Consider the following 11,280-nt stretch of genomic DNA (forward strand, 5'->3'; position numbering starts at 1 on the left):
TGCTGTTACGTGTTTGGCATCAGTCCGGGGCTGCCGGGGTTTCGGAACCTGCAGCACCAGCTTCAAAGAATAAACGGACAGCAAGAGTCAAGGTGTGACGTCCGTAGTGCCCTGGTCACATTTACGGATTTTTTTTAATGTGTTGTTGAAACCGAGAAGAACTTTCAAGTGCAGTGTAAGCTCTGCCTTCCAAAGACAAAGACCCTGTCGGTCGGAAAAAAGTTCCAATTCAAACTTGAGGAAGCACGTGAACGTGAGTTCATAAGTAAGCAATCATACCTCAGTAACGATTTCAGTATAAGACCTCTGATGATGTCTTTAAAATTACATTGTTGTTCTCACGTATTACTGTTCCCCCGATATTTGTTTTGCAAACGTCTTGCTTTGTTCTATGCAAGTCACCATGCTTAACTGTAGCTTATCATGCAAAGACGTAACTAATTAAATTAAAGATAGTTACTATAGCTTTTTAAAAGTTCATTAGGGTGTGAATTTCCATTACAGTTGCTACATCCCGGTCACGTATGCCAGCGGAACAGCCAAACGGCGGCACCAAGTAAGCGTAATCGAAGCAAGGATGCAATTTTACGCTCCAAAGATGAGTCCAACCTCAAGCAGACAAATATGGATGCCTTTATCGCCGAAAGGACCCTCACTCAAAGGCGTTACGAGGAACTTATCGAGAATTTCGTAATTGGTTCAGTGCAGTCGTTTTCAACAGTTCAACAAGATGACTTCCTTGAAATGATCAAGTGCTTAGCACCAAGCAGAACGCCTCTCCCCAGAAAAATTCTCTAGCGCGCCTGGATGCTAGGTACACCAAAACAAAGGAAAGGCTGCTAAAAAAGTTCAGCAAAGCAAAGTTCGTGGCAGCCACCGCAGATTGCTGGAAGACTTTCAAGCGGTAAAAGTTATGTTGCTGCTTTGGTAGCATATATAGTTTTATGACAACATATGTATTTCCCTAGTGCCTTCCTGGGAGCAACCGCGCTGTGGTTGGACGCCAAAACGCTGGAGCGGAAGGTTGCAGCTTTGAGCTGTCGCCGCGTAAGAGGCAGTGTAACGTACAGTACGATAGCCGAGGAGCTTGAGAACGTCTTTCTGGAGTTCAGAATCCAGAAAGGGGTTACCAGAGTCGTGACAGATAACGGCTCAAACTTCGTAAAGGCCTTCCGGTTAGTGTTTTCGACGACGTTGACCACTTCTTAAATGCATGCGAAAGCGTTATGTGAGACATCTCATGAGCGACGCTTCTAACTTGGGGCATGATACGCTTCGTTTAGGACCTTTGGCGAGAAGAACGATTGCGAGGATACGCAGCCGGTTGATTTATCCTCTGTGCTCGAAGATGGAGAGCCGATCCTTCTTTCTCCTCACCAAAGATGCGCAGCACACACTTTAAATCTGGGAGCCACCACTGACGCGAGAAGGGCTGAGAACGACGCAACGTATTTGTCGCTCAGCCATTCGGTGTTCGGCAAGTGCCAGGCTCTGCGAGCATGACAGTGTCAGTCAACTCTCGCAGCGGACGAGATTCACGACTTGTGAGGAAGGTAATTTTTAACAAAACATATATTGCTCTGCCGATTCAGCACTTACTTAGTTCCGGAATTTTTCTTTTCTTTTCTATTTACTGGTGAACATAATTATACAGGAATTTTGGCTGTTTAGGTACCTGGTTGTCCCAAAAGCCACACGGTGGAATTCCCAATTTAACGCCATGCAGTGCATAAGGGACTGCTAGAAGACAAATTTGACAGCTTTGAAGAATATTGACAGAGACAAAAAGTTCCAGCCATGCGGCGTACCGGGGCTGTGCAGTTCGTCAAGGAATACTGCGAGGTGGGAGGCACTGTGCATTTGGTTCTGTCGGCAGCACCAATAGTTGATCTTTTTTTATATTCTGGTTTACACATAACTCTTTCTTTTTAGCTAATGAAACCACTTGCAAAGGCCCTGGATATCACCCAGGCTGACAAGAATATGTTCCTTGGATATTTGCTCCCCACCATAACAGTGCTGAAGCGCAAGCTCGCGTCCTTATCTCCAATCCAACTGTCTCAGCCGCTTAGACTGCCTGTGATTGCTGGCTTTGAGAAAAGGTAAAGTTCCGTTTTATTGTGCGCCAATGTTTAGTTTTACGCGTTATAGTGGTCAGAAAATGATAATAACTCTTTTTAAGTACTTCGTTCTCTACAGGTTTCGCAACGCGATGAGAGAAAAGACCCTGCTTGTCAGCGCTGCTCTCCTGCTTCGGTTCAAGCTGAAGTGGGTGCCGGACGGTCAACGGGAGGCAGTGGCCGAGCTAATGAAGGACGAGATCGCTATCTTGCCACAGTCGTCTACCCTTACAACCGAGAAACCGCAATCTTCAGCGGAGCATGATTTTTTTTTTTTTTTGAAGAGTCGGTGGCTACGGGCTCTCGAAGTGATGGTGGGCAGGAGTTGTCGTCATACCTGCAGTCTGACGACAGAAACAAAGAAGTGGCTGAGATCATCAAGTACCCCACGCTTCACGAACACTTCCTTCGGCAAAACCTCGCGGTGCCTTCGAGCGGGTGCGTCGAATGGCTCTTCAGCATCGGCGGATATGTGTTTAAAAAAAGAAAAGAACAGGGACAGATTATGGACACAAATTTTGAAAAGCAGCTGTTACTGCGAGGGAACAAAGCTTTTTGGTAATGGTGTTTTGATTTTTATTTTCGCAAGTGAATAAAGGTTGATTGAATGACGTTTTTATTTTTGTTTCTTTTTGTTACTTGGGACCTCCTAGAAGCGTGTGTGGCAGCCAAAAGTGTAGCTAAGAGATTTCCAGGAGATTCCATAGTGGCTGGGAGAAAAAAGAATTTCTGACTTCGATTTTGCTTGACAATAGATTGCAGAGAAAATTGTAACTTGAGAGTATCTTATAAGTAACGAGTTACTCTAGGAGCATTTTGTACTTTACTCAATTACAAATTTGAGTATTTAGTACTCTACTCAGTCACTATTTTTGTGGTACTCAGTAACTTAAATACTTTTAGTGAGTATCTTATACACGCCTGCCTCACTCGGACAACTCCAACCACCGTAGCAGCAGAAAACGACGTGGGGGGGGGGGGGGGGGGGCGGGAGGGGGGGGGGGGAGTTTGTGGGCTTTGCGGCCCACACTGCGCGAAGGAACTGGCGCTCGGCGCCCGGGGCGCAGCATGCGCGCGAGCCACGCAAAACGATCGGGCTCAGGGAGGTCGTTCGCCGTAAGGAAGCAGTAAATGTGTGTGCGGTCTGAGTTCTGCCTCATTGGTCCTTCTTGCGGGTGAGCAGTAGCACCTAACTATACTATCTTTAACTATTGTAGTTTGACTTATAGTTTCATTTCCCATACAGTACATTTAAGATAATGTGCTACGATTTCTGGAGAGAGACATCACTTGGGTTCTACGCTTTCTAGTCAAAGACATCACATATGAAATGTGTTTTAGAACTAATTATACCTTAATTGAGATATATTTAATTTGCGTATTTTGGAAGGTGTATTCCATGAGCGCATGCAAATGGCAAAAGTTTCAGTACTGCATAAGAAATGTGATAAAACTTACATAAATATTCATAAACCAGTTTCTATACTGCCTTTTTTACAGGGGCTAGAAAAACTTATTCATGTATGACTGGCAAACCTTTTTGATAAGCTTCAGCTAATTACAAAATCTACGTCTAGAGTTCAAAAGCATTGTTCCAGTTAGCTTACCTTACTTGAAACAAAAATTTATTATACGTAATCTCGAGGATAAAAAAACTACCGGGTGATTCAAGGAGACGGCAGGCTCTTTAAATCGACCAGAAAATTCGGTTTCTTAACCTATCGCGCTACGACTTTGTGTAGCGTTGCCCACAGATGGTGCTTTTTTTTGTAAAATTTGCAAGGAGCGAACTTACCTGAGGAAAAAGTAAAGAAAGAAAAAGGCTTAGCTCCTATGGAAACGCAGCGACGCCACCGGTCTTCAAACAACACGGCGCCGTTTCGCACGGGAGACAAGAGATGGCGCAAGCGGTCGCGACGCCAACTGCCGCCAACGAACGAGCAGACGACGCCGAGAGCCGGCGTATTTAGCAGACAAGGAACTGCAGTTCCTTGTTACCGCACCTGTTTTTGTTTCTGCGACTGTCGCCGCCTGCGGAACGCGCACCGCTTTTGAGTCGAAAAGATTGTCTGCTAAAGGCGCTGGCTCTCGGCGCCGTATGCTCGTTCGTTGGCGGCGTTCGTTGCGTCATCTCTTGTGTCCTGTGTGAAACGGCGCCGTGTTTTTTGAAGACCGGTGGCGTCGCTGCGTTTCCGTAAGAGCTAAGCCTTTTTCTTTCTTTACTTTTTTCTCAGGTAAGTTCGGTCTTTGCAAATTTTGCAAAAAAACTGCGCCATCTGTGGGCAGCGCTGCACAAAGTCGTAGCGCGATAGGTTAGGAAACCGAATTTTCCGGTCGATTTAAAGAGCCTGCCGTTTCCTTGAATCACCCGGTAGTATTGGGATTTTATATTGACTTTACAAAAGCCCTTGATTATTTGAAGCACACGCCCTTATTACAAAAAAAAAAAACGTTATAGAGTGCGCGGGCAAGTCCTGCTTTGAAATTAATCATTACTAGAAAATGTTAAATTATTTATGTGCTGCCATTCGTTTTCGTTCAGCGTAAAATCTAGTCTCTGGAGTGGCACAAAAACGTAACTTAGGCCCTGTTCTCTTTAATGTATATGTAAATGACATTGCATATTATATGCTGATGATACAAAACTTCTGTATGCTCCAAACGATCCTGAGGAGCTAGTGTCAAAAGTAAATTTATTGTCAGGCCAGATATAGTTACGGTAGAAAACAGCGCTTTAAAGATAAATTGCAAGATAAACCAAAGCCGTACTATTTCCAACTAAGCATAACGTTCTTCCTCCCATAAATACAATTACTTTAAACTCGGTAAATCTCGAATTAATTGATAATTTCAAAACACTTGGAGTCGTGTTTTCTGAAAAATAAGTTGTGATGATCACATCGTGTATTTAAATAAAAAGAAATAAAAAACTGCTGGAATTATATGTCGGCATCGGTGTATATTCCCTGCATCTGTTAAAATATTATTATACAAAAAAGGTATTTTATTTCTATTTAAGTTATGGCTCGTTGGTTTGTGGTACTATCACTGCAACCAATCTTGATAAAGTACACCTGCTTCAAGAAAGAACTTCGCGAGTAATTGAAAATGTGCCTTATCTTTCGCACACGGAAAAAAAACTTGAAAACATATAATATACTCAGTATTCACAATTTTATAACTATCGGCCATCCAAAAACTTAAGGCCCGTTCACACAGTTGCGTTCGGAGCGACCACTATGCTTACGAACGAATGCAACCGCTGCGACTTCAACGACAACTGTGCGCGACGTGTACACACACTTGCAACCGCATACAACCAGACGGATCAACAGCCAATAAGAAACGAGCTTCAGCTCTTGCTCCTAGCCAATAGTAAGCAACCCAAATACGCTTACAAACATGGCGGACGGTTTCGTTCCCGTCGCGAGGTCCTCACCGGAGCAGCCGGAGGTTTCGGCTACGGCGTACAGCCACGACGATTTGCTGTACGCCTACAATAGCTGCGTGAGGGCTTATGTTGCCCGTGCAGGCAGCAGCACTGACTGGGCACTAGTCGCGCGGTCATCCGCTGCGATGTTGCTCTTGAGCCGCCAAAGACGTCCCCGCCGAGAATGGGTTCGGTTCATCCTTCGTTCGCGGGAGAACCTCGGCGAGTACCACCACCTCGTCCGCGATATGCGGCTGGACGACGGACGAGACTTCTTCATGTACTTCAGAATGACGCGGCAAAGGTGTGTACTGTACCTCACTCTTTCCAATGCTAAATGCATATCAAATAGCTCGAAGGCCCGCCAACGTGTAGGAGGCGCTTGTTTAGGGCACGTACAGTCTGATTACCTCGCTCGCTCGCTGCCATTGGAACTGCCGAGTCCTCGTAAAATACCGCGCAGAAATAACGTAAAAAAAAAAAAACGAGGCAAAGAGCGTCGTTTTTATGGTGCGCGCATTTTTTAAAGTTCACTTTATAGCCCGAACCGAAGCAGCTAGGACTGGAGACGGCCTGTAAACGGTTTCCTCTGCAGGTTTGAACACCTGCTGTCCCTTGTTGGGCCACTGCTGCTGAAGCAAGCCACGTTCTGGAGAACGCCGATCACTCCAGCGGAGAGGCTGTCCTTGACAATCAGGTGAGTTGAATAACTTCATTCTTTTCGGCTCTTTTTCAAACAGCTGGGTAACTCACCATTTAATGTGTACTCAGTTTTAAGTTTGTTTTCATTTCACCAGTCGGCTCTAAAAGTTGAGATGATCATGTGTTACTGTCTCTGAATTTGTTTCCCTCATTTCACTATTTTAGGTACCTGGCTCACGGAGCCTCTCAGGCAATATGCGCGACCAGTTATAGGATCGGCCGGTCGACGACCTCCGGGATAATCAGGGACACGTGCCTGGCCCTCCACAAGGTGCTAGACCCACTCTACCGCCCTGTGAGTAGACATCTTCAAGAAAATGTTAATCCTTATGTGACGTCATGACAAGCACTTTTCGCATCGAATACATATCTCTGATACCATCTTCGATCAGCACACACCAGAATTGCCCTGAAACCGAGACAGTCCACAGTGCTCGGTCGTGCAGCACATAGTCGGTGGAACATTGAGGACAAACTGCGCCGTACCGGTACACCGCGGCGAGCACCACTATGCATCACTTCGTGTTTTGTTTGTTTTTCTTGTGTACGTCTGCAGGCAGTGCCTATCTGCTGTCAATTTCTCCTGGCTTTTTACTCGTGGCTTTAGCATTTTTACACAAATGGGCATTGTGGACTTGGTTGTCTATAGGGTCATGAAACAAGTAACAATTCCACAGGTGCCCATTATTGTTGGTAAGAGTGCAATTCCACAGGTGCCCATTATTGTTGGTAAGAGTACCACCAGACAATAGCCATACCTCGGTGTTATTGTAATGCTTCACAAAGCTTTCCACGAAGTTCGTAACTTTCGGGCGCTCCTTGCCACTGCAGCAATCACCGGTAATCGCAGAGATGGTAAGAAGCTCGTCGTCTTTACTGTCAGAAGGGTTAAGAAATTCATAGAGTACCGCTGTTAGGTGTGTTTGCTTTCACAAAATCTCCATCTGCTATTCCTGCCATCTCCTTGTTTCCCGGTCCTGGCTGCAAAGCCTGATGGGGCTGCACCCCGGTGCACTGTTGATTTTTTTGGTGCGCTTTGGGGCAACAAAAAGCCGCATCGGGAGGGTGCGCTTCGTTGATCGAGTATGTCCGGTGCGCACCGGTGCACTTGATCGAAGACAAGGCGCACCTCAGCGCCCCGGTACACACCGGTGCGGATGATCGAGGAAGCTCTGAACGTTTAAATTATCTGGCTGGTAAATCAATGTACCCAGTAAATTTAGGTTTCTTCTAAGCCTATCCTTCCGAATCATCAGATGCTACACCCTTTCTTCTTTGCTCGTGTGAAACAGTTCAGTTGTTACTGAATTCTGGCTATAATGAGCGTTGTGTGCTATTGTGGCATTTAAATAAAGTTACCCAAGAGCATTTTTTGACTGACTTTGCAGGCCCCAAACACTGCCCAGTGGGAGCGGCTCGCAGCGGAGTTCGGCAGGCTGTGGAACTTCCCGAACTGTGTCGGAGCCCTGGATGGCAAGCACGTGGCCGTCCAAGCTCCACCTGGTAAAGGCTCCGACACATTCAACTACAAGGGGTTCCACAGCATTGTCCTCCTCGCAAGCTGCGACGCCAGCTACAAGTTCACGCTGGTGGACGTTGGGCAGCCAGGGCGGTTTAGTGATGGGGGCATCTTTCGAGACTCCGAAATGGGTCAGTCTCTGCTGTCGGGAGGACTTGGTCTCCCGCCAGCTGGGCGGCTACCCCATACATCAGCCAAGCTGCCTTTTGTCTTTGTGGCAGATGAGGCGTTCCCCCTGCTGACTAACCTCATGCGCCCTTACCCCAGGAAGGACTTGGAGCTAATGCAGAAAGTGTTCAACTACAGGCTATCCAGAGCCAGGAGGATAATTGAGAACACTTTCGGCATCCTGGTGGCACGTTGGCGCATTTTCAGACAAACAATCCAGGCGTCTGAGGAGACTCTGGAGGCCATTGTCTGGGCGTGCGTCAACCTGCATAACTACCTGAGGGTGTGTGACGAGAGCGAGCAGGGGGAGCGTCGCTACTGCCCCGTCGGTTACGCAGACCAGGAAGCTGCATCTGGCGCTGTAACCGTCGGTCAGTGGAGGAGTGATGCGGCTGGCAGCACTGCGCTGTCGGATGTAGGCCGTGTCAGCTCAAACAACGCCTCCGACACTAACAAAGCAGTGAGGGACAAGTTCATGAGATACTTCTGTTCCTCGCAGGGCGAGGTACCATGGCAGTACAATGTAGTGTACAAAGGTTCTGCTCCTGAAAGCTGAGTTCTTTTTGTGCAAGCATATGTAAGCTTCTGAATTGTTTTCTTTGTTGTGTTCTTTACAATCTGAATGGGCAACTCCGCTTGATCTTTTTTTTCTTTTTTAAACAATGCAGTCCTCTTGAGCATCACCCAGGAAGACTGCACGTCGAATATTACGACATAGTTGCGTCTTGATGTTTCCTAAATGGTCCGGCAAACCTTGCAACTCGCCAAGTTGCCGAAATCGGACGATTTGAGTGAGCAAATTGAGGTGCAACCAACAGAGCAGTCAAAGAAGACTACTGCGTGGACATAACCAACATTGAGCTAAATGTCATCACATTTTTCCCCTTTTGCTTGTTTTTACTTCTCTGTGCAAATTAACAGGTGACGTGAGCAACGTTTCCTCTCGGCGCTCAGCGGAGTCCACATGGTTAGAGCAACGCGCCTGCGCAGCGCGCTTCTTAGGAGCCCCACGGTCGCCCTGCCATTATTACCGTCGTCGTCTCACCGTTTGTGATTATTGTCTCTCGGGGTTTCGTCCACACTTTGGACATTATGTGCGCAGACTTATGCCGCAGTTGTGCAGACGTCGTCGAATGTCGTAGACACCAAAACGTGGTGAAGAGTGCAGTGCAGACTACACTTGCACCTGGCACACGCCCACCCCAATCCCGCCTGTTGTTGCGTGGAGAATCATGTGACATCTCGTACCACGTTATAGCCATGTTCTTGGCGGCCAGAGGCCAATGTTGCCAGACGGAGCAGAATTTTCGTTTTAGATTTCTGCTCGTGCTATATATTCATTTTTCGGGACACAAATAACGTAGTCTTTCCCTACGACACTTAATGCAAAATCACTCATTAATCCGAAATATTTGAAATTGAGCGGAGTTGCCCTTTAATTAAACTGGTCTGATCATTGTTGACTACAAAGAAATGAATATATTGAAGTGATCCAATGTGCCTTTCTACCCAAGCCTTGTCGGGTGGAAGGAAGTGGAAACGAAATGAGTAAATGTTCCACTAACAGGTAAACAGCACAGAAAAAATATAGTATCTTAATGACTCTGCGGTGTGTATATACTTAACCTTCCTTCACCATGTCACCATTCTCCCCTGCGGGTCTGGAATGCATCTCCTACTCTGCTTTAGACCATGTTTTTTTTTTTTTTTTTCCTCATGACCGTTTTGGTTTTGAATGAAATTTATTGTTCCTTAATTGTCCATACTTTTTTGTCTCTCGCCATTTAAACAAACTTTTTTAGAGCAACTGAGGGCTCTGACAAGTGTTACTGTTGTTGCCGCATCCAATTTTATTGCAATTTTAACTGTATTGCTGTTCTTGTGTTGCTCGGCATTTTAGTCATGTAACATGTTGCTGGCATATTTTTTTAGCATGGCAAATGTGCTCTGAACTGTACAGGGGGTGGGGGACCCTGTGTCCCTGTCATGCAGCAATGTCTTTTAATGCCGGTGAAAGTCGAAATAAATAATGAATGAATGCAGAGGCGAGTACTGGACTGGATGTTTATTCATCAAAATCATTTAACAAAATCTAAGGAATATAAAAAGGATATTGAAAGCGAGTATGAGAAAAAAAGAAAATTAAACTCTGCAGTGTATGCAGGAAGTACATTGCTCATAGAAATATCAAAAGCAATCTAAAAAGGCTGCCAAAAATAGGTATGACAAAAAGCAAAATAACCCCCAACCTCCCTCCTCCTTCTTTCTTTCTCCCTCCCTCCCCCTCCCTCCCCCCCCCCCTCCCCCCCCCCTCCCCTCCCCAAAACACAACTTCCAATCGCCAAGTGGCCTCGAGGAACAGTATCGAAAACAAAGAAATGAAAAGTTATTTAGAAAGGTAACAAAGTGTGACGAGTTCGGGAAGTAGGTGATTTTTTTGGGTAGTGTTACAAATGAGGACTGTTCTCGAAAAATAGCAAACTTGCCAGCCTACCTCTGTTTGAAGTAATTGTGCTGTGCCAGAGCTTGTACTCCATTTCACCTTATGACTGACTGCAGTGGATGCTACGAGCCATTGCAGCCAATCCAGTGCTGTGAATGCTTCACCTGACTACACAGCCCACACATCGCTGCACCTTTCCCAAAGGTCACGCACAACATTGGATTGCCTCCCATGGCTCATAGCATTTGCTGCAGTACACCATAAGGGGAAACGGAGTATAGCCGGTCATTTGGCGTTCCAGCTGTAGATGAGAAATTTAGTCAGTGAAGTGCCACTGGTTGCCTAGGGCCTAAAGAACATCACAAAGTAGTGATGGACAATTCCTATTCGGAAGTTGAAGATTGAGAACTGCTCACTCTCTCAGCTTTGCAGTGCAGTTCGTATAAAAGCGAGTTAACTTTAAACTTCGCTTCATTCCAGAGGCAGGCTGGCAAGTTTCTTATCTCGTTTCCTACATGAATCCCATAAATCCTAAAAGGATCGTTACAGTCTGGGTTTTCGGCCCGACTTGCCATTTGTCTCGTCGACTCCTCGACTATACGCCGAAGAGACCCCTCTTCCGCCTGGGCGTTGGCCCGCCCCACCTTCTTTGCCCGCTTCTTGGCCGGCGGCTGATCAGCTGCCTGGGCAGGCGATGCGTGCTGCTGCACTGGAGCATGCTGTGAAGCTGGTGACTGAGCTGGCACCAGCTGCACAGGGGTGGGCAGCTCGCGGTTTTGCTCCAGCTGCAGCAGCACCTCGCAGGTCTCCGAGGGTTCAAAGTCCTCCAGCATGGAGTCCTAGGAAAAGAATTTGTTTGGCATATTTCATTTTTAAGAATTTAAATGTAATTTATTTA

At 46.3% G+C, this 11,280-nt stretch overlaps 1 protein-coding gene and 1 pseudogene across 1 annotated transcript; both read left to right on the forward strand.

The window, feature by feature from the left end:
- Positions 1 to 403: 403 nt before the first annotated feature.
- On the forward strand, positions 404 to 2,374 carry LOC115317971 (annotated as a pseudogene).
- A 3,409-nt stretch (positions 2,375 to 5,783) lies between these two features.
- LOC115310342 (putative nuclease HARBI1) lies at positions 5,784 to 8,495 on the forward strand. Its single transcript, XM_040223321.1, has 4 exons — positions 5,784 to 5,854; positions 6,146 to 6,247; positions 6,418 to 6,547; positions 7,641 to 8,495. The coding sequence occupies exons 1-4, from the start codon at positions 5,799 to 5,801 to the stop codon at positions 8,493 to 8,495; spliced, it is 1,143 nt and encodes a 380-aa protein (XP_040079255.1). The 5' UTR covers positions 5,784 to 5,798.
- The last annotated feature ends 2,785 nt before the right edge of the window (positions 8,496 to 11,280 follow it).

This window comes from Ixodes scapularis, unplaced genomic scaffold, assembly GCF_016920785.2.
Source record: "Ixodes scapularis isolate PalLabHiFi unplaced genomic scaffold, ASM1692078v2 PGA_scaffold1__304_contigs__length_218370807, whole genome shotgun sequence".
Classification (NCBI taxonomy): domain Eukaryota; kingdom Metazoa; phylum Arthropoda; class Arachnida; order Ixodida; family Ixodidae; genus Ixodes; species Ixodes scapularis.